At 52.5% G+C, this 23,862-nt stretch overlaps 1 protein-coding gene across 1 annotated transcript; it reads right to left on the bottom strand.

Annotated features, from left to right (window-relative positions):
* Positions 1–8: 8 nt before the first annotated feature.
* Positions 9–7,119, bottom strand: LOC133900080 (nicotianamine aminotransferase 1-like). The gene is made up of 7 exons (XM_062341186.1): positions 6,740–7,119; positions 1,692–2,031; positions 1,376–1,594; positions 1,090–1,149; positions 833–988; positions 659–752; positions 9–516 (listed from the first exon to the last, which is right to left on the bottom strand). Exons 1-7 carry the CDS (start codon positions 7,033–7,035, stop codon positions 395–397), a joined length of 1,287 nt encoding a protein of 428 aa, XP_062197170.1. The 5' UTR covers positions 7,036–7,119; the 3' UTR covers positions 9–394.
* Positions 7,120–23,862: the final 16,743 nt, after the last annotated feature.

Here is a 23,862-nt window from a genome sequence, read left to right as displayed (position 1 = left end):
GATTCCTATAGTTGTACTTGCACAAGAAATTTATTTTTATAAAATTGTCGAAGTGTCGAACAAAATTACAAACCCACTGAGACGGCTGTTCTCATAGAATCCCTTCTTTATTCAAGGAAAGTGTTCTACACTTCCGATCCCCTAAATTTGCATTGCATCTACGCACACTGGGCGTTACAACAAGAGTTGTAACAGCGTCGAATGATGACTAGACAATGAAGCAGAGCTCATTGCTTAGCAAGGACCTTATGCATCTAATATATCATCTCCGAGTGAAGATGATACCATTTATCATGGTAAGTTCAGAAATTTTTTGTATCCTTCAAGCAGTTCCTGCTGATTCTTCATGCTAAAGCAGTTGCCTCATGTTACAAGGAACTAGTGGCTTATCATATCACTTCTGCGACTTGCTGTGTCGCAAGCAGAAGGACTTGAGCCTGTCAAGGCCATCTTCGAGAGAAGATGGTCCAATCGCGAAGGTGATCCGGAGCCAATTCTTGTACCCCACAGCACATCCTGACAAATTATTTCCAACTTGTCACTTTTCGAATAAAAGGTGATCCCAATCATGGAAGAAAGAAAATATATTGTACTAATAGATGCAATGATCAATAGTTTAGAACTAAAGTTTCACATCATTCATGTGGGTGAACTGTACCTGGCAAAACAACCACCAATTCTTCCTTCGCCAGCCGGCAGCAGAAGTCCATATCATCTTTGATGTCTTGCAGGCAGGACAGATCCAGTTTTACCTGTAGCAAGCCAATGAAACTTCACACTCCCAAATGTCTTCACTTGCAACATGGAACAGCATATGTAGTTACTCACAGACCATTACAAACATGGAACCCTCAGGTTTGCTTGGGCAAGTGATGCAACTGATTCCCTTCAGCTTCTCCCAGCATATATCCACAGTTTCTCTTAGAATCTCGATGGTTTTGTCAAAGAATTCTTCCTTTGTGTTCTCAATGAGTTGTGGAATTGCTCCCTGAAAAACATAATTTGTTTCAGATTGGATGCAAACCATTGTATCTTTCTATGGTTATTTATGCATTATCTGAAAGAAAATAACATGGCAATTGTAGTCACCTGGACAAAAGTTGTAGGATCAGAGGAGATGTCAAGGTAACTCTTGATGCTGTCCACTACCTGAGGGGGGGGGGGGGGGTTGAATGAGTTTAAGCATTATTTGAGTTCAATTTCTATGGTTCAGGCTGCAAACAATTCCAATATCTGAAGCATGATTTTGTCATTTCATCAGACATGTCACATGTATGTACTCTCTGTTGTAAAATGAACAGCAAATCTATCTGAAGTTTCCCTACTGATTGTGGTACTATAGATATCGAACCATTAAATGTGAAGAAGTAAGAACCTTCATCCTCTGAAATACACCATTAGGATCGTTGGTTACTATCCAGCCAAGTCGCCATCCAGGCACCACCCATCTCTTTGATATGGATCCTAGAGTGAGCACCGGCACTACCGAGCCAAACACACCCATTGGCACAAATTTCTTCTCCCCAAATGTCAAGTGTGCATACACTTCATCCGCAATGACAAAGATGCCAAGCTTCCTCGTAGTCTCGGCAATCTAGAAAATCATCGACTCAAAAATGAAACATTAGGATATTTTTACAAAAAGTCTAGTCAGTTGAGGCATATCATGATTCATGATATGCAGCACTTGCCTTAGCCAAATGCTCATAGGTGTAGACATTGCCACAGGGATTCCCTGGGTTGACAATGACCATAGCAACTGTGTTCTTGTCAGCAAGAGCTTGCAAGTCATCAAGGTCAACCTCCCAACCTTTATCTGGTAGAAGATTGAAGTACCGGGCTTCCATGCCGTTGAAGACGGAACGTGCCTCATAAAACATGTAGCCTGGCCTCGGAAGCAGGATGTTGGCACCAGGGCGAGCTAGGACAGAGCAGATTATCTCAATCGCTTGAGTGCAGCCGCTTGTTAGGTAGACGTCGTTGGCTGACAGCTCGTATGGCAGGTCGCGTGATAAGTATTGCGCGATAGATCTGGAATTTAACTTGAATTCAATATTATTAGAGATCCATCTGAGAAAAGTAATGATAATTATGATGATAGGTGGCCATTTTTGTTTAATGCTATAATTGGAAGTCTAGATTTAAGAGAGCCAGAATTATCAGGGCGACAATACACTTGGGCCAATTCTTTGGAGGTTCCAACTTATGAGAAGCTTGATAGAATTTTAGTGAGCATGGAGTGGGAACAAAAATATCCTTTATGCACCGTTCATGCGCTTTCTAGGGATATTTCAAACCATACACCTTTGCTACTTGACTCAAAAGATTCTTCTCATCGCAGTAACATACAACTATTTAAGTCTGAGTTGTGTTGGTTTATGAAAGAAGTTTTTTTTTTTGATCGAGTACGAGAGGTGTGGGCCAAGGAGTATAAGGGGGCTAATGCAATTGAACGATGGCAGTATAAGATTCGAAGACTTAGACAATATCTGAGAGGGTGGACAAAGAACATGCGTGGTAGAGATAAAAGGCCGAAGGAAGAGCTCTCTAAAAAGATAGATGAATTAGATAGGAAGGCAGAAAACATTCTTTTATCTTCGGAAGAATCTGATTTGTTCCGATGTTTCAAAGCAACTTTAGCACAGCTACTGAGAGAAGAAGATATAGCATAGTTCCAACGCTCTAATACAGAGAAACTCTTTGATAGTGATAGAAACACAAGGTTTTTTTTTCAGTTGATTGCCAACAACAAACATCGTAAAACACGTATTTTACAAATAGAACATGATGGTCAAACGTTAACTAGGCAGGATGAAATTAAAGAACATATCACTACTTATTACAAAGACCTTTTTGGTTCACCTGTGAGTAATCAGCTTTCGATGCTTGAGACTCACAGAGAGGACATCCCTCAGGTCTCTGATATTGAGAATGATATGCTTGTAGAAGGTTTCTCCGAAAAAGAAGTCAAAGAGGTGATATTCCAAATGGAACACAACAAAGCACTAGGTCTAAATGGGTTCCCTACGGAATTCTATCAAGTTTCTAGGAAGTAATCAAGGCTGATTTGATGGCCTTATTTGATGATTTCCATAAGGGCGCTCTTACTCTTTTTAGACTTAATTCGGAATAATTACTTTACTCTAAAAAATTAAGGATGCGGCAAAAATTCAACAGTACAGACCAATTTGCCTTTTGAATGTTTCCTTCAAAATCTTCACTAAAGTTGCTACAAATATAATTGTTGGGGTATCACAGAAGATAGTTAGACCTTCTCAGACTGCGTTTATGTCAGGAAGGAACATTATGGAAGGGGTAGCTATACTTCACGAAATAATTCATGAGATGCATAGGAAGAAGCTTAATGGGGTGATTCTTAAACTAGATTTTGAGAAAGCATATGATAAAGTCAAATGGCCATTTCTGCAACAAACTCTACGAATGAAGGGTTTCTCTCCAGTTTGGTGTTCATGGATTAAACGGTTTGTAAGAGGGGGAGTGTTGCAGTCAAGGTCAATAATGATATAGGAAGATATTTTCAGACAAAGAAAGGTCTGAGGCAGGGTGACCCTCTATCACCTATTCATTTTAATATAGTAGTAGATATGTTGGCAGTTCTGATTGGCAGAGCCAGAGAGGTGGGTCAAATTCGAGGAGTAGTGCCTCACTTAATTGATGATGGACTATCTATACTACAATATGTAGATGTCACGATTCTTTTCATGGATCATGATATTGATCAAGTTATGAATATGAAGCTGCTGCTTTGTGCATTTGAGCAACTTTCTGGCTTGAAAATCAATTTCCATAAAAGCGAATTGTTTTGTTATAGGGAGGCTAAAGAGTTTGAGAAGCATTATTCGCAACTGTTCGGGTGTGAGATAGGGAGCTACCCCTTTAGATATCTTGGCATCGCTATGCATAATAGGAATATAAGCAATAAAGATTGGTGAATAACATAGGATAGATTCCAGAAGCAATTGAGTAGCTAGAAAGGTAAACTTTTGACTGTTGGGGGACACTTAGTTTTGATTAACTCAAATTTAAGTAGCATTGTGATGTACATGTTGTCCTTTTTTGAGATTCCTCGCGAAATTCTTAAGAAGTTGGATTATCATAGACCAAGATTCTTCTGGCAAAGCGATGAGCACAAGAAAAAATACTGCCTGGTGAAATGAGGAATCTTATGTAGACCTAAAGACTAGGGCGGCTTAGGCATAAAAAATCTTGATGTTCAGAATAAGTGTTTACTTAATAAATGGCTTTTCAAGCTTTTAAATGAAGATGAGACGTGGCAACAATTGTTGAGGAAAAAATATTTAAAGAATAAAACAGTAAGCGAGGTGAGATGGAAACCTGAGGATTCCCACTTTTGGTCGGGACTAATGAAGGTTAAAGATCATTTTTTAAGTTTGAGATATTTTCAACTTGATAACAGCACCCAAATTAGATTCTGAGAAGATATCTGGCTTGGAAGATTAACTTTTCGAGATCTTTACCTGCATCTATACAGGATAGTCAGAGAGAAAAATGTTACAGTTGCAAACGTGTTAAAGTCGGATCCCTTTAATATATCCTTCCGTAGGGCTCTAATAGGGCGTAATTTATATGACTAGAATGTTTTGGTGGCAAAGTTGGTTTTTTGTGCGACTTAATGACCATGTGGATGTGTTTAAATGGTCCTTGGAGGCTACTGGAACTTTTACGGTATAGTCTATGTATAACAATTTGATGAATCAGGGTTTCAATAGTGGTTACCGTTTTTTGTGGAAGTTAAAAATCCCATTAAAAATGAAGGTTTTCCTTTGGTATTTAATTAGAGAGGTCATTCTCACAAAAGATAATCTACTTAAGCCAAACTGGCATGGTAGTGTCCAATGTTGTTTTTTAATAACAAGGAGACTGTCCAACATTTGTTTTTTGATTGCCAGTTTGCAAAGTTCATTTGGAGAGCAGCGCAGATTGCTTTCAGTATTTTACCTCCAAAAAGTGTTTCGCATATTATTGGTGATTGGTTATGCAATATGGATCGAAAGTTGAAACCCCAGATTTTGGTTGGGGCAAGTGCTTTATGTTGGATCATTTGGCTAACTAGGAATAATATTGTTTTTGACAAATCAAAACCGAACACTTACATGCAGGTAACATTCAGGGGAACACATTGGATTCAACAGTGGTCCCAATTGCAAAAGGAGGAGGCAATACATCAAATGAAGTTGGCATGCCATATCCTGGAGACCACGATAATGGAGATTTTCGCCAAACATGAGTGTATGTCTACTAGGAGGCTCAGACCTTGAAGTTGTCTTTCCATCATATTTATATTTGGTTTAAACTTAGTTCTTGCCATTTGTTGGCACTTCATTTGCAGTCCACGGCTGGAACATTGTAATAATGGATGGTTGTGTGCATGCCTTATGCAAAGGCCCGAATAATAAAACATTCCCTTATCTAAAAAAAATAAGCTAAATGTAACATATGTTTGGAGCTTGTTAAGAACGGAAGTATAGAGTAAAAAAATTTAATTCATATTTGGAGGGACTAGGAAGTAAATTAAGCACGTTGTACTTCAAACATGATGGCCCTAAAATTTGTCAATGACCCTTTCACTGTCCAAACTGTGAATCACCATCAGGATTCAAAGCCACATGGTTGCATCGCTGAATTGAACAATCACAGTGAAGGTGCGGGCTTCAATTGTTCGTTTTAGACTGTGATCATCCCATGGAGTAATGGAATATCAGTTTTTTTATTAAAATATAAATGTTGCAACGAGACTACGGTCTAATATAATGAAATGGATCATCAAATTGGAAGATGAAACGTTGGCAAAAGGAAGATTTTCCCTTGTTTGGTTAGTGCTAGTGGGTAGTGTCTAGTACAGAAAATTGATAACTAAAGACAAGATTGGCAGATGACCTCTCAGGCTGTCAGCTACGAAGAAGCATAACCACTTAACCTGATGTCAAGCTCAGTGACTTCCAAAAGGAACATCAGGGGAGATAACAAGAAGGCCAACATATCAATACTACACTAATAAAAAGGTATTACCGCAGTTTGTGGTAACTAACACTAGCCATCAAAATCGCCTCTCTTCTTATTTCTCAGCATCATAAGTTAAAAGCACACTGGATTCAACCGCACCGAATGCAGGGTCTACCATTTTTTGAGAAAGGAAAATATAGACGAGAGCTCTGGTATTCACTGAAGAAGCGGATGGACACCCGAGCCGGTCAGGACTCAAATTTTGATGTGTAAGGAGGAGGTCAAACAGCCTCCGAGCTGTGATGTGTGGTTGAGCCACTGTTTACAAAATCATGAGCTCCAAAGTTTATCGCTTGTTTGTTTGTCTGTGTGCTATGATTCCTTCCACGTGATTGTCGATTGTCACACTCTGTGAGACCACTAACACTTTTTTCTCTGAAACACTGAGTCACTCCCCTGACAAATCTAGCAGTATCTTTGTTTAAAAAAAAATGAAAATTAAATCTAGCAGTATTACTGCGGCTGTCACTTCTCCTATATATGTCGATTCAAACACTCAAACATAGCATCTAATCTTTGTCAATTGAATAAACCATTTGCAACGAATGAAATAAAAAAAAAAGTTGATTTGTAACATGCCGTCCCGGTTTTGATTAGTTTAGCAATTAGCATCAAGCAGGATGGATTTGCATAGCTTGAGCAAGAAAGGAACGGAGGCAAGCCAAGAAGCCAAGAAGTTTTCGGTGTCACTGACCTCCGTGCCGGCTCGAGTCCGACGCAGGAGGCGTAGGAGTTGTGCTCCCCGGACCGGAGCACGCCGGCGACGGCGTCCACGGCCTCCGGCGCCGTCCTGAAGCACGGGAACGCCGACGGGTCGCCGTGCCCGAGAGGGACCACCCGCCGCGCGCCGGCGCCTTCGTCCTCCACAATCCCGGCCTTGACCATGCCCAGCACGCCGCGCACCGAGAGCGCCGTCAGGCCCAGGAGGGTGTCGTTCGGCACGAAGTTCCACGCCGCCGCCGGCCCCCCACTGCCTGCGCCGTTCTCCATCCGGGGAGCGACGACCTTGACGCCTTGTCTTTGCGGCGCGGGAGAGGAGAGCGAAGGAAGAGGTGATGCAGTGCAATTACATACTTATCTCTATCTATATAAGATACAAGATAGAGCATCTCTAAAAATCCTTCTATTCCATTTTTTATTCCCGCATCATCCATTTTTTTCAAAAAAGAGTCTTCAACAGATTCTCCGACACTCTATTTTGTTGGACACGCCATTCACATGGTCACACACGCCGGATATGGCGTGCGTCCCACCCCCTGCCATCCTCCTGTAGAGAGACAGAGAGAAGCAGATAGCTTTTGCTTCAAAACTTTATTTCTTCTCTTCTCTTTAAAAATTCAAAAAGCAACTTTATTGAGCTCCTAAAATCACACCATTTTTTTACTATTAAAATAAATAACAAAGAATCCATTTTAACTGGTTCCCACTAAAAATCTCTTACAAATTTTAAATAAAAATTCTCTAAATTTAAGTATTTTTTACTTTCCTTGAATTTTTAGGGCATAAATTTAATTCCCAAAAATCACAAAAAAATCATGAATATTCATATAAACTAATATACTAATTTCTAAAATTATTGCCATTATAGAATACTATTAAAAAATAGAAAAGAGAATATAGAAGATGAAATATGGATGTGCTGTTGGAGTGATGGAGTAATATGGAGGAGAAATCTTTATAGATGACAATCCATATAAGGATATGAATGATGTATTATAGATGATCTGTTGAAGTTGATCTTAGTTCTTATATTATCTTCTTCCAACCTACCACACTATCTAATAAAAAATTATAAAAAAACCAAGCCGAAAACAAATCAGAAAAACCAGACCCCTTTTACCGATGTTTTAAGGCTCCACTTATCGTCAATGTTTTTTAAAAGTGGTTTCTTACTATCAATTTCAGGGGTGTTTCTTACTATTAATCCTGGCTCCTCAGCCCGTATGATCATGTTGTTTCAGATAGCTTTCACTCGCTGGAATTATTCCTTTGTTGTTTTAGGAGATGGATCCAAATGAACGCGAAACACCAAGCAAGTGTTGGCTATTTGGGGTCCTCGCGGGGATAGGCAGTTGCACAGGAAATAAAACAATTACAATGGCAGTAGCACAGGAAATAAAACAATTACAGTGGCGACAAATGAGGCATGGCCGCCCGGCTTTGTGCTTGGGGACGACGCTGCCGCACTTGCTTATACCTCTCTCTGGAGTCCGGCTCCAGTGCAGGGCACCCTGCACCTATTCACCAGGTTCTGTTAATCTTTAGATCACAGAGTTCCATGCCTAGCCAACCATCAATATACTATCCTAGCATACAACAGGGACATAATTATGTCTTCTAATTGAGATGCCACTTATTTGTGTTATGTAGTAGATCGTGAGATGGAAACCATAAGGACTCAGCAAGCTCACATGATGATGACAGTAAGAAGATGGAGCCGGTGGTTGGCATGGAATTTGATAATGAAGATGTAGCATATGTGTCGGTGTATTTAGAACCAGGGGTCCCTAAGTCCCGAGGCCAGGCCGGCCATCCACCACATATCACCACCCTGCAAGGTAGGTAGAAGCTAAGTCCCGGGAGAAGGTGCTCGGGGCCGCCGCTTCTGGTTCCCGAGCACCCTAGTTCCCCGATGATCTGCAGAGCCCAAATACCAAGAAGGAAGTGCTCGGGAGAGAGTGCTCGGGGCTGCACGTGGCAGCTCCCGAAGACTCGGTGCCCCGAAGGTCCCATCAAAGTGCTCGGAAGAGAGTGCTCGGGGCTGCACGTGGCAGCCCCCGAGGACTCGGTGCCCCGAAGGTCCCATCAAAGTGCTCGAGAGAGAGTGCTCGGGGCTGCACGTGGCAGCCCCCGAGGACTCGGTGCCCCGAAGGTCCCACCGAAGTGCTCGGGAGAGAGTGCTCGGGGCTGCACGTGGCAGCCCCCGAGGACTCGGTGCCCCGAAGGTCCCACCGAAGTGCTCGGGAGAGAGTGCTCGGGGCTGCACGTGGCAGCCCCCGAGGACTCGGTGCCCCGAAGGTCCCACCGAAGTGCTCGGGAGAGAGTGCTCGGGGCTGCGCGTGGCAGCCCCCGAGGACTCGGTGCCCCGAAGGTCCCACCGAAGTGCTCGGGAGAGAGTGCTCGGGGCTGCACGTGGCAGCCCCCGAGGACTCGGTTCCCCGAAGGTTCGCGCAAGATCATTCAACGACCCGAAGGGTCCCGTCGTCAGGGTGTCATCCAGTCAAAGGCCCAATGCCGCATTTAATAGGCACGCGCGGTCTGACATCCTGACATCCTGATATTCTCAGCTGCCCACTCCCCAGTGTCAGACCCTGCCATGCACTGGCAGGGGGGCGTGGGTCCATTAAATGCACGGGTCCCGTCCCGTTTCATCCAGGTGCCTCGGGATAACGTTGCCAGAATCGAAGCGCTCGGCCTGCCACCCTGCCCTGGCAGAAGAACAAGACAGGGTGGGCGCACCGGGCACCTCTGAGGCTGCCCGGTGGGCCCCTTTCATGGCGCCCCGAGGCTCCCGCAGCGGCTGGTGGTCGAATGCGCGCCGCATTTCTCCACCGCCCCTGTCACTTCGCCAAGATGAAATGATTACGCCTTTCTCCGTGGCACCTTGGCATTCACGTCCCCTCTTTCCCATTCAGGATATGTTGAGGTCGGCGCGCCTATAAAAGGAAAGGATGGAGAACACTAAAGAAAGGAGGAGAGAGCAAGAGCCCCCGACCACAAGACGACCAAGAGACCAGACAACCAACAATCTCCGGCGAACCAGGCCAAAGATAGATCGACAGACACTCGAACCAGCTCAAGTTAAGCTAGAACAGAAGAGCCTCAAGCTCTTTGTAAACAGTTCTCCCCTTAGAACCAGATACCTCCTTGAAGAATCCCCTTCAAGGATAAATATAGCGCTCATACAGGAGTAGGGTGTTACGCCTCCGTGCGGCCCGAACCTGTCTAAAACCCGGCGTACCCACTTTTCCTTGCATTAGGGTGATCGTCTCCCACCAGCCATCGCATTTATTTCCGTTCCCGATTATTTCCCACACAAGCTTTTCCAGGATCATCCCCCCGGCCGAATCTCTAAAAAGGGGTCTCTCGGGATCCCTGCGACAGGAGTTCACTCTCCGACAGCTGGCGCGCCAGGTAGGGGGGAATATCCCTGGATTGTTTGTTTCACTTTTTTCTCCACAGGAAAAGATGGCCGGTGGGCACCGTCTCCAGCGTTCCGGCTCCACTTCCAGTAACGGAACGCTGCCCCACGAAGAAAGCCCCGTCGCTGCTGCGTGCCCGCGGCAGCTGCCATCCACGCGTGCGGTTTTTCCCGCCCAAGGGGATCAAGGCGCTGGGCCCATCAGCGCCGCCGCCACTGCCGACGTACTTTCCGACCCCCAGCAGGTGGTCGGGACCCCGGCCGCCAGGTCTGCCTCTGGACCACGTCGGGTGCCGCCTCGGCGCAGGCTCGCTTTCAGTGAGGCCAGCCCAGGGAGCGCGTTGCTTGCAGCACAAGCTCTCCTCAGACACCCGCCCATTCAGGCCACGCCAAACACTCCGGAAGGCCGGTGGATGCAAGATGTCGTCGCTTTGGTCGGCACTGCTCGTCGCCAGGTGCAGGCCGGGAGTCCTCGCGCCACTTCTCAGCACGGTGCCGCCAGAGACGGCTCCTCAGCGGGCAACACCCGCACGGGCCGAGGGGTCTCCAGGCGGAGTGCCGTCCCCCTGGCCATGTCCGGAGCCCGGGACCTTCGTTTGCACCTTGACGAGCGGAGGGGCCACGAAGATGCCCGAGTCACTCTCGAACGTCAGTGGGAGACCCGGCAGGGGGTTGGGGCAGAGGACCAGGCTTCCTCTCTCCCGGCCCACGACCACCGGGGATCCCCGGCTCGCCGCTTCTCGCCACCGAGAACCCCCGCTCGTGCTGCGGGGTACGGCACCGGTTGCCGTGCCTTCACCACCGAGCTCCGCCGGGTGAGGTGGCCTTTCAAGTTCCGCCCCGAGCTGCCGGAGAAGTACGACGGGTCCATCGACCCCGTCGAGTTCCTCCAGATCTACACGACGGCCGTCCAAGCGGCCGGAGGCAGCGAAAAGGTGATGGTAAACTATTTTCATGTTGCCTTGAGGGGTTCCGCCCGCTCTTGGCTTATGAACTTACCCCCAGGATCTATCAACTCCTGGGATGACCTGTGCCACCAATTCGTGGCCAACTTTCAGGGCACGTTCGCACGTCCCGGTTTGGAGTGCGACCTCCACGCCGTCCAACAGCAGGAAGGGGAGACGCTACGGCGATTTATACAGCGTTTCAGCCAGGTTCGCAACACTATTCCGCGAGTGGCCCCCCATGCTGTTATTGTTGCTTTCCGGCAGGGCGTCCGTGACGAGCGGATGCTCGAGAAGCTAGGTACGCACGAGATCGAGACCCCTGCGGAACTTTTCGCACTGGCCGATAAGTGCGCCAAGGCTGCGGAGGCCAGGGCGTGGCATGCTCCTCGCCCCGCTTCCGATCAGCCAAGTTCTTCCCGCTCTGATAAGCGGGAAAAGAAAAAGAGAAGGAAGCGCGAGGCAGCTCCCGTCGAGCTAGCCCAAGTCCCCGCTCACAGGGTACCGCAAGAGCCCCGGCCCCTGGCCGAGCTCCTATTCCAGCAAGGGCCCCCGCTCCCGCGGGGCCCGAGCCAGGTAAATGGTGTCCCATACACCTGACCAGATGGCACGACCTCACGGAGTGTCGTACGGTCAAAGGACTCGTGGAGCAGCGCCAGAGGGAGCGCGACGAGTCCCGCGGAGGAGGCGATACCGAGGTCGTCCCCAACAACGCCGAGCTCGGCTTCCAGGAGCCCGAGCATGCGGTCGCCTTCATCGACGGGGGCGCTTACACACCCTGCTCGCGCCGTGGCATCAAGGTCATGCGGCGCGAAGTGTGCTCGGCAACCCCGAGCGAGGAGGCCACAAGACCCCTGAGGTGGTCGGATGCTCCGATCACGTTCAGCATGGCTGATCACCCCGTCAGTACTGCAGCCGTGGGACGGCTACCTCTGGTAGTGTCTCCCACTATCTGCAATGTTAAGGTCGGCAGAGTGCTGATCGACGGTGGTGCCGGCCTCAACCTCCTTTCCAAAGAGGCTTTTGAGAAGCTGCAAGTATCTTCCCGACGCCTAAAGCCGTCCCTCCCCTTCTGTGGAGTAACTCCCGGACACTCCCTGCCCCTCGGGCAGCTTGAGTTGCCTGTCACATTCGGGAGCCGGGACAACTTCCGCACGGAGTGCGTCCTCTTCGATGTTGCGGAGCTCCCTCTCCCCTACAACGCCATCCTCGGGCGCCCGGCGCTCGCCAAGTTTATGATGGCCGTGCATTATGCATACCTTACGGTTAAGATGCCCGGCCCCGCAGGCTCTATCTCCGTGATCGCCGACTCCGGCGGCGCTGTCTCCTGCGCCGAACAATCATACATGGCTCTGGTCTCAGCGCAGGCCGAGGTTGATGGCTCTTCAGGGGGCCCGGGACCCTCTTCATCTAGACCCCGACTCGCCGCCGACACCTCTGTTCCAACGAAGGAGGTCGAGGTGGGCGAAGACGCTACCCAGGTTGTCCGTATCGGCAGCAACCTGGGCAGCAAATAGGAAAGCACGCTCGTCGCCTTCCTCCGGGCTAACGTGGACGTGTTTGCCTGGCAACCGTCCGACATGCCCGGGATCCCTAGGGAGGTGATCGAGCATCACTTGGCTGTGCGTCCGGACGCCCGCCCAGTGAAGCAGAAGGTCCGACGGCAGGCGCCAGAGCGCCAGGAGTTTATCCGCGAGCAGGTCCGCAAGCTCCTCGACGCCGGATTTATCCGAGAAGTCCTCCACCCCGACTGGCTAGCAAACCCAGTCATCGTCCCGAAGGCCAACGGCAAGCTTCGCATGTGCGTGGACTACACCGACCTTAACAAGGCTTGTCCTAAAGATCCCTTCCCCTTACCTCGCATTGATCAAATCGTAGATTCAACTGCGGGATGTGATCTTTTGTGCTTCCTAGATGTAAACTCTGGGTATCACCAGATTCGCATGGCCGTAGGGGACGAGGAAAAAACTGCTTTTACTACCCCGGTGGGGACTTATTGCTACATGTCAATGCCTTTCGGCCTGCGCAACGCTGGATCATCCTTCCAGCGCGCCATTCGTATCACTCTTAACTCGCAGGTTGGCCGCAACGTCGAGGCTTACATCGACGATCTCGTGGTCAAAACCCGAGGTCGCGCCACCCTGCTCGAGGACCTTGCCGAGACTTTCAATAGTCTCCGCTCTACCCGCCTCAAGCTCAACCCGGAGAAATGTGTCTTCGGGGTGCCGGTGGGCAAGCTCCTTGGTTTCTTGGTCTCTGGCCGAGGAATCGAGGTCAATCCAGAGAAGATCCGGGCCATCGAGCAGATGCGACCCCCGGTTCGACTCAAGGAGGTCCAGCGCCTCGCCGGCTGCATGGCCGCCCTCGGGCGCTTCATCTCCAAGCTCGGGGAGCAAGGGCTCCCCCTCTTCAAGCTTTTGAAGAAATCCGGTCGTTTTGACTGGACGTCGGAAGCCGAGCAGGCCTTCCGCGACTTAAAAAAGTACCTTACCTCGCCACCCGTTTTGGTGGCTCCCTCCCAAGGTGAGCCCCTACTACTTTATGTTTCGGCCACTCCACAGGTCGTGAGCATAGTGCTGGTGGTGGAGCGCGACGAATGTTCGGGGCCGGGTGCTGGGTCCCAGCTCCCAGAGGCCCCCGACCGTTCACTTATCCTCGCGGCTCCCCCTGGGCAAGGGGTCGAGCCCGAACACACTGCTCTTCCTAGCCAAGGAATCGAGCCCGAGTGCCCGGCTAGCCCCGACCATACCACCGACCTTGGGGGCTGTGGCAGCCCCCCGGGTGGGGCCACCATCCGGGCCCGCCGGGTACAGCGACCGGTGTACTTCGTCAGCGAGGTCCTCCGGGAGGCCAAGACAAGGTATCCCCAGGCGCAGAAGCTACTCTATGCCGTGCTCGTCGCCTCCAGGAAGCTGCGCCACTACTTCCAGGCGCACAAGATCTCGGTGGTTACCACTTATCCACTGGGACCCATTCTCCGGAACCGGGAGGGCACCGGGCGCGTTGTCAAATGGGCGGTTGAGTTGGCGGAGTTCGACCTACACTTCGTCTGTCGCCAGGCAATCAAAAGCCAGGCACTCTCCGACTTCTTGGCAGAATGGACGCCCGTCCCCTGCGTCATCCCAGAAGAGATCTCTGCCTATCCTGGGCACGACGCGCCCGGGTACTGGGTTATGCACTTCGATGGCTCCCTCTCGCTGAAAGGCGCAGGGGCCGGAGTGGTTCTCACCTCCCCAACAGGTGAAGAGCTCCGGTACGTCGTACAGTTGCAGTTCCGCGCATCCAACAACATGGCGGAGTATGAAGGTCTCATCGCCGGCCTCCGGGCTGCGGTGGGGCTCGGGATTCGTCGCCTCCTGGTCAAAGGGGACTCCCAGCTGGTCGTCAACCAGGTTTCCAAGGAGTACCAGTGCACGGATCCTCAAATGGCAGCGTACGTGGATGCAGTCAGAAAGCTCGAGAGACGCTTCGACGGCCTCGAATTACGGCATATCCCTCGCCGCAACAATGCTCCGGCCGACGAGCTCTCTCGCCTGGCCTCCTCACGTGCGCGCGCCCCTGCCGGAGTCTTTGAAGAAAGACTCGCACGGCCTTCCGTCCTGCCTGCCGAACAGGATGAAGGGGAAACCTCGAACTCAATTCAGGGGACCCCGGCGGTACCCTCAGTGGGAAGCCCCGTCAGGGCGCCGCCGTCCGGCGAGTGCGCTGTGCTCGCCGAATGTTCTCAAGATGCCTCGTGGATGTCTGACATCCGAGGGTACTTGAAAGAAAAGTTCCTACTTGGGGATGAGGCGTCTGCCGAAAGGGTTGCTCGGCAGTCCAAACGCTATGCCATAGTAGATGGGGATCTCTACCGACGTAGCGCAGGAGGTGTCCTCCTGAAATGCATCTCTCGGGCAGAAGGCGGCGATCTTCTCGCTGAGGTCCACGAGGGCGAGTGCGGTGGCCATTCATCGTTCCGCACGCTGGTCGGGAAAGCCTTCCGGCAAGGTTTCTACTGGCCTACAGCTCTCCAGGATGCTTCCGAGCTGGTTCGGCGCTGCAGGGCATGCCAGTTCCATGCAAAGCAGATTCACCAGCCAGCTCAGGCTCTCCATACCATTCCCCTGTCATGGCCTTTCGCGGTCTGGGGTTTGGACATTCTGGGTCCATTCCCCCGAGCAGTCGGGGGCTATGCATACCTATATGTCGCTATCGACAAATTCACTAAGTGGCCGGAGGTGGTCCCAGTCGTCAAGGTGACCAAAAACACGGCGCTCCAGTTTATCCGCGGCATCACCAGCCGCTTCGGTATCCCCAATCGAATCATCACCGACAACGGCACCCAGTTCACTAGTGCCTTGTTCGGGGACTATTGCGAAGATCTCGGCATCAAGCTTTGCTTCGCTTCCGTCGCTCATCCTCGGAGTAACAGGCAGGTCGAGCGCGCCAATGCGGAGATACTGAAGGGCCTCAAAACCCGGACCTATAACGTACTCGCTAAGCACGGAAAGGGATGGGTAGACGAGCTGCCAGCCGTGCTATGGGCCAATCGGACTACGCCAAGCCGCGCCACCAGGGAGACTCCGTTCTTCCTCGTCTACGGTGCCGAAGCAGTCCTCCCCTCCGAGCTCACTCTGGGCTCCCCTCGAGTGCATGCATACTCTGAGGGTGAGCAGGAGCATCAAAGGCGCGACGACGTGGACTACCTGGAAGAGCGCCGACGGCTTGCTGCTGTCCGAGCGGCTCGGTACCAGCAGAGTCTGCGGCGTTATCATCTGCGCCATGTCTGGGCCCGGTCTCTCGAGGTGGGGGACCTAGTTCTCCGACGCATCCAGTCGCGCGAAGGAATGAATAAGTTGTCCCCTGTGTGGGAAGGTCCCTTCACCGTGATCGCGGTCCCCCAGGCAGGTTCTTTCAGGTTGGCGACGGAGGAAGGACAGCCACTCCCGAATCCGTGGAACATCGAGCATCTTCGACGCTTCTACCCGTAGATTGTCGTGCTCGCGGTTCAGGTTAGCAAGGCCGGGGGCTTCTCCCTGCCCGAGCAGTATGAAGGCTTCGCCCCGTGGGGTAAGTCGTTGTCGCCCAACCTTGTAAATATTGCACATTAAGTTTTTCAATAAGCAATCGCTATGTCAAAATACTTTTTCTGGATTCCGTATGTTTAATCTGTCTGGTGAGGAGCTCGGTTGTGCGAGAAAAAGTTCGCTCTCTCTTTTTCCCCGCTGACAAAAGAATCCCGATCGGTATGCATGCGAGCAGTCGCCGCTGACTTACGTCCGCCATGGTAGGCTGTGGTGTTCGGTGTCGTGACAGGCTCCCGGGCACTACCGAGTTTCGGGGTGCTCCGGGTAATCCCATCGCTCGAGCTGCTCGAGTAGTCCGGAGCTCGGGCCCCCGGAGCGGGCTGTCGGTGCTCGGTCTGGTCTGTCATACCCGGGCGCCACCAAACCATAGGACCTCTGGGTTATGCCTCTGCCCGCTCTTGTCCGCCGGTTTGGGTGTTCGAGAGGTCTCGGGTCGAAAACGAGAGCAGTCTATAACAAGTACCGCACTGGCAGAGCGCACCAGACAAAGAAATCCTATTTTTTCTCTTAAGTCACAGGCGGGCGATCGCAAGCAGCTCGGCCGCGAGGGCTTTAATGCCCCGGCCTTTGGTCGGCCCCAAGGGTCCTCGGGTGGTCCTACCACTTAGGCTCGGGTGGTCGAGATCACCCGACCCTAGGAGCCTCGTATGCCTCTGGGCACTCGGGCACTCCGTTGAAAGAATCGAGTCCCCGGGCACCCGAGCTCGGAAGCACATCCCTCCTGGATCGATGAGCTGGAAGGCCGACAGCTGTCCGGTGAGTGGTTATATTCAGACAAGTCTGCTTTAAGTAAATTTATGTCCTCGAGTCACTCTCGGGGGCTCTCGCGGTTTAATCTGTTCGGCGAGGTGGCCTCCTCGCACGCAAAACCCTGCCGCGTGACTATTTTTTCCCAGAACGACAGAACGGTTTGCAGAAAAGAGTAGCGTGCTCGCGATAACGTCTGACCGAAGCCCTTCGTGGTGGTCGTGGTGTTCGGTCCGCTTTTAAGGACCCCGAGCACTACCGAGTCCTCGGGTGCCCTGGGTAATCCTATCGCTCGAGCTACTCGGGTAGTCCGGAGCTCAGGTCTCGGGGGCGGGCTGTCAGTGCTCGGCCTGGCCCGTTTAAAGCCCGGGCACCACCGGACCGCGAGGACTCTTGGTCACATTCTCGCCCGCACGCGTCTCCCTTCTACTAACTGAGTGGTCGCAAAGTGAAAAAGTGTTCATCAGGCACGGCGTGTTCCGCGCGGGATCAATCCATCTCCCGGACAAGGAAGTCTCTGTCTTTGTTCTTAACTTAGGCAATACGGATTCGTGAGAGCTTGAAGGCCGACTGTGCCAGTAACAGCGATCAAAGACAACTTCATCCTCGGGGACGGGAAGGTCGGGAACGGCCCGACTGAGTACTCCCCGGGACTTCGAAGTAAAACATCGGAAGAAGCATCGAACACACAGAGAAACTGGAGTTGCGAGCCCAGGGAAAAACAGCCATTTAATATTCACAGGATACTTCCAAGGCATTTTCTAAGGGTTCACTCCTACATCTACAAACAAAAGAAAAGAGGCTACAAAAGATCTAGTCGGCGGCAGAAGCGTCGGCTGAATCCTCTTCCCAGCGCTGGAGATCGGCGCGCGTCTTCTCGGCCGCACCCTCCCGGCGGGCCAGCTCGGCTTGCCGCTCCTCCGCGGCCTGCTCCCGGGCTGCGACAGCCACCTCCCTCTCCTGCGCCTGCCCCATCCTGGCAAGGGCCTCGGCAGCTTGCTGCCTCGACGCCTCGGCCAAGCAGGCGGCGTCTTCTCGTTCCCGCGCGGCCTCTGCCCGCGCGGTCTTCAGAGTTTCTCGTTCCCGCGCGGCTTCCGCGCGGATGTCTTCTAGGAGTTTCTGCTCCCGCGCGGCTGCCGCACGGGCCTCCTCCTGGGCGCCCGCCAGCTGCGCCTTCTCCAGTGCCAGGCGGGCGCACTCGGCTTCGAGCTCCCCCTCCTTGGCCCTCACCACTGCGCCCAGCTGCCCGACTGCTACTTGGACGCCTTTAATGGCGGCCAGGAAGGGATCGGCAGGCCGGCCGGGCACTGGGGGGGCCCAGGCTTCTCCGCAGGATGCCTCCAGGGGGGCCGAGCTCTCCGCCGGGCCTTGCGCCGCCATCCGCCCCGGGTTCTGCCTGACCGGGGTAGGCTCCGCCGGAGCCAAGGTTTCGGACAGCGGCCGCATTCCCGCATCGGCCGCCCTGTCCGCCGGCCCCGGCAGAACATCCACCTCCACCATTATCCGCCCCGGGCTCTCCGCGCCCGGGGTAGGTTCCGCTGGCGCCCTTCTCTCAGCCGCCGCCTCCGCCTCTCTCCCAGGGGCCGCCACGTCAATTGGCATCTCCGCCGTTCCTATGCCGGCCTCCGCTGTTGCAGCGGGCAGGCTCGGCTCTGGCCCCGGCGCCTGCTCTCTCTCCGTCACAGCAGCGCCTGCAGCCGGCCTACGGGAGACAAGTGAAAGTTGTCAAAACTCAGTTCGGGCCGGAAATGCCCATGGAAAAGCAAGCAAGAAGACTCACCGATACCGCCATTTGGTCGCTGGGAGCCTGATGTCCGGGTCCGGCGCTGTCGGTCCTGACTCCTCCCGCCGCCTCTTCCGTTGGGGGCTCGGCTGAGCCGCTGCGCGGGGTACGGGCGCCGTCGTGCGGGCCACGGGTGCCGCCGCACGGGTCTTGGTCTCCGCCGTGCGGGTCGCGGGTGCCGATGCAGGCCCCATCCGCACCAGGCGCAGCTCCAGCACCGAAAATGCCGCCGCTGCCGTCGGCGACGGCGGAGAATCCGGCACTAGGATCAAGGCCCGGGGACGCTTTCCCTGATCTCCCGGCGCCAACTCCTCAACAACTTCAGTGGCGCCCTCCTCTCTGGTACGGCGGCTGCCGCTTGCGGCGACCCCTTCACCAGCCTGCGCCGAGCTACCAGCGACCTCATCGCCAAGTAGTTCCTCCAGCCCGGGGAGTTCGGAGGCCTCAGGACTCCGGCTTCTTGGCCGGTCCACAGGCCCCTGGGCATCGAACTCCGGCAGCCCCGCCATAATGGCCACCCGGCTGGGGTTGGCACAGAGCGCCATCTCCAGCCACGGGAGTTCTGCCCGGCTCATATCCTCCGTTCCGGTGATCACCCTTATCATCCCCCGCAGTTCCGCCGCCCCCAGATCCCAGCTCGCGCCAATCTGGGTCCTGGTGATGTCCTCCGGCCCGGTGTAGAACCAGCTCGGCCGGGCCCGTTCTCGCAGAGGCGCCAACCGACGACGCAGAAAATCCGCCACCACCATGACTGAGGTCAGCCCGCCCTCGCGCAGTTCCAGAATGCGCTCCAGCACCGGCTTCAGTCTCGCATCTTCTGGTGGCGGCGCCTCCCACGTTGATCGCCGAGGTTCCGCCGCCTTCTCTGGCAATTCGAGGCGCTCGTGGGGGTCGATGTCGACGAAGAACCAGTCCCGTCGCCATTCCTCCCACTTGCTGCGCATCACCTGGGGAATGTAATGGTCCCCCAGGCCTTCCCGGAGCCGAAGGTTGCAGCACCCCGCGACGTCCGCCGTGGAGTGCCCCCTCTTCTTCCCCACCGGCCGAAGGACGAAGAAGTGGCGAAGCAGCGTCGCCGACGGCATCACCTCCATGAACATTTCGCAGAGATGCGCGAAGACCGCCAACGCCACGACGGAATTGGGGCTTAGATGCACCAGTTGAATGCCGTACGTCTCCAGCACTTGCAGAAAGAAGGCGGAGAACGGCGGCACTAGCCCCGCCGCCACGAAGGAGGTGAAGAGGACGGTCCGCCCAGGGACAGTCGTCGCCGGCGTCAGAGTCGCCGGCCTCACCGCCACAGCACCCTCCTGACCCTCCGGCACCAGCAGCTTCCTAATCTTATCCGCCGCCTCCTCGTTCCTCAGACGAGACTCCGGCAAGATGCTGTCCGAAGTTTTGTCCCGTCGTCCTCCTCCAACCCTCGTCATCTCGGCAAGATGGGGGATGTTTTTTGGTGGTGAAAAGAGAGAGAAGGGAGAATGCTCCGGTCGCCTGGGAGTTTCCTGAGGGCTTCGGAGCACGAAGAAGGCAAGTGCAAGAGAGCGTAAAAAGGGGAACGGACCGATCCGTTCCCCCTTTTATATCTCAAAATTCGAAAACTGCCGCCCGAACGGTTCGCTCGGCGAAGCGTCGCCTCGATCGGCGTAACTGTCAGGCGAATCTCCCGCCGATCGCGCGATGTCAGCGGTTGCCAGGCGTATTTTCCTCGATCTGCGCGGCAACCGCGCGTGCCGCCCGTATGGATATCATACCCTTCGGAAGTTGTGTGGACACGCGTCCACTCATTTTCCGGTTGGAACATACTTGAGGTCTAGGTCCGCAAGGGCCACCCCTCGAAAGCTTGCCACATGGCGTCCGCGCCAGCCTTGGCCTCGGTCACGACGAAGGGCCCATTCGCAGTCTCCGTCCCATCGGCTACCAACGGGCCCGGGGGCTACTGTCGGTGTATTTAGAACCAGGGGTCCCTAAGTCCCGAGGCCAGGCCGGCCATCCACCACATATCACCACCCTGCAAGGTAGGTAGAAGCTAAGTCCCGGGAGAAGGTGCTCGGGGCCGCCGCTTCTGGTTCCCGAGCACCCTAGTTCCCCGATGATCCGCAGAGCCCAAATACCAAGAAGGAAGTGCTCGGGAGAGAGTGCTCGGGGCTGCACGTGGCAGCTCCCGAAGACTCGGTGCCCCGAAGGTCCCATCAAAGTGCTCGGGAGAGAGTGCTCGGGGCTGCACGTGGCAGCCCCCGAGGACTCGGTGCCCCGAAGGTCCCATCAAAGTGCTCGGGAGAGAGTGCTCGGGGCTGCACGTGGCAGCCCCCGAGGACTCGGTGCCCCGAAGGTCCCACCGAAGTGCTCGGGAGAGAGTGCTCGGGGCTGCACGTGGCAGCCCCCGAGGACTCGGTGCCCCGAAGGTCCCACCGAAGTGCTCGGGAGAGAGTGCTCGGGGCTGCACGTGGCAGCCCCCGAGGACTCGGTGCCCCGAAGGTCCCACCGAAGTGCTCGGGAGAGAGTGCTCGGGGCTGCACGTGGCAGCCCCCGAGGACTCGGTGCCCCGAAGGTCCCACCGAAGTGCTCGGGAGAGAGTGCTCGGGGCTGCGAGTGGCAGCCCCCGAAGACTCGGTGCCCCGAAGGTCCCACCGAAGTGCTCGGGAGAGAGTGCTCGGGGCTGCACGTGGCAGCCCCCGAGGACTCGGTTCCCCGAAGGTTCGCGCAAGATCATTCAACGACCCGAAGGGTCCCGTCGTCAGGGTGTCATCCAGTCAAAGGCCCAATGCCGCATTTAATAGGCACGCGCGGTCTGACATCCTGACATCCTGATATTCTCAGCTGCCCACTCCCCAGTGTCAGACCCTGCCATGCACTGGCAGGGGGGCGTGGGTCCATTAAATGCACGGGTCCCGTCCCGTTTCATCCAGGTGCCTCGGGATAACGTTGCCAGAATCGAAGCGCTCGGCCTGCCACCCTGCCCTGGCAGAAGAACAAGACAGGGTGGGCGCACCGGGCACCTCTGAGGCTGCCCGGTGGGCCCCTTTCATGGCGCCCCGAGGCTCCCGCAGCGGCTGGTGGTCGAATGCGCGCCGCATTTCTCCACCGCCCCTGTCACTTCGCCAAGATGAAATGATTACGCCTTTCTCCGTGGCACCTTGGCATTCACGTCCCCTCTTTCCCATTCAGGATATGTTGAGGTCGGCGCGCCTATAAAAGGAAAGGATGGAGAACACTAAAGAAAGGAGGAGAGAGAGCAAGAGCCCCCGACCACAAGACGACCAAGAGACCAGACAACCAACAATCTCCGGTGAACCAGGCCAAAGATAGATCGACAGACACTCGAACCAGCTCAAGTTAAGCTAGAACAGAAGAGCCTCAAGCTCTTTGTAAACAGTTCTCCCCTTAGAACCAGATACCTCCTTCAAGAATCCCCTTCAAGGATAAATATAGCGCTCATACAGGAGTAGGGTGTTACGCCTCCGTGCGGCCCGAACCTGTCTAAAACCCGGCGTACCCACTTTTTCTTGCATTAGGGTGATCGTCTCCCACCAGCCATCGCATTTATTTCCGTTCCCGATTATTTCCCACACAAGCTTTTCCAGGATCATCCCCCCGGCCGAATCTCTAAAAAGGGGTCTCTCGGGATCCCTGCGACAGGAGTTCACTCTCCGACAATATGAATTCTATAATGCTTATGTAGGACAATGTGGCTTCAGTATAAGAAAGTGTTGGCATGATCGATCCAAATCAACAGAAGTGATTCAAACAAAGAGGTTTGTTTGCTCAAAGCAAGGATTCGGTAAGAAGAATCCATCAGAGGCAAAGAAGAGAAATCGATCAGATACAAGAGTTGGTTGTATGGCAGAGATGACTATTAAAATCAATTTGAATGGAAAATATCTTGTTAGCAGTTTTGAAGCATCACACAATCACGAACTTGTATCACCAAACAAGTCTAATTTGTTGCGTTCACAGAGAAGGATAACAGAGGCGCAAAAAGCTCAGATTGATATTAAATGATTCAGGTGTTAGACCCAAATTTGGACATGAGGTGATGAGTAGACAAGCAGGTGGCTGACAATGCCTTAACTTCACTCGAAAGGATTATCAAAATTATTTGTGCTCAAAGCGCATGTGATCAATCCAAGAAGGAGACACCGATGCTATTCTTCAATACTTGCAGGATAAGCAAATGGAGAATCCACCCTTCTTTTATGCAATTCAAGTCGATGAAGATGAGATGATGACTAATATATTTCGGCAGATGCAAGGTCAGTCTTGGACTATGATTATTTTGGAGATGTGATATGTTTTGACACAACATATAGAACAAACAGTTACAGAAGGCCATTTGCTCCTTTTGTTGGTGTCAATCATCACGAGCAAACAGTAATTTTTGGTGGTGCATTACTATATGATGAAATAACTGCTACATTTGAGTGGTTGTTTCAAACTTTTAAAAGAGTAATGTCTGGAAAGGAACCAAAGACAATACTAACTGACCAATGTGCTGCCATTATCAATGCAGTTGAGACGGTTTTCCCTGATTCAGCACATCACCTTTGTATATGACATATGTACCAAAATGCTGCTATACATTTGAGCCATATTTTTCAGGGTTCCAAGACATTTCAATTTTTTTTGGAAAGAGTGTTTTTTATTATGAGTATGAGGATGAATTCATTGTAGCTTGGAATGAGATGATAGAGAGGTACAACTTGAAATATAATGAGTGGCTTAGTAAATTGTTTCAGAACAAGGAAAAGTGGGCTTTGGTTTATGGTCAACAGACATTTTGTGCAGATATGAAATCCACACAAAGAAGCGAGAGCCTTAATGCATTACTAAAAAGATATTTGCACATTCGTCTTGATTTATTGGATTTCTTCAATCATTTTGAGAGAGCGGTGAATAGGTGGCCCAAACAGTCCAAAACCAGACAACTACTGGGAAGAGTGGCTGCCCAAGCATTTCTGGTTTGCAAAATTGGAAGGTGACTTCAATGCAAGCCAAACAGTTCCTAGGGTGCCATAGGTGTAGATATTAGTACAAGCTTCAAAAGCATATACACCTACGATGTTTGATATATTTCGAGGAGAATTTGACATGGTGATGCGATGTTGTGCATATAGTAATGGTCAGGGTGCCTCT

Source organism: Phragmites australis, chromosome 19 (genome assembly GCF_958298935.1).
Source record: "Phragmites australis chromosome 19, lpPhrAust1.1, whole genome shotgun sequence".
Taxonomy (NCBI): Eukaryota; Viridiplantae; Streptophyta; class Magnoliopsida; order Poales; family Poaceae; genus Phragmites; species Phragmites australis.
This window is presented reverse-complemented; position numbering and strand designations above follow the sequence as displayed.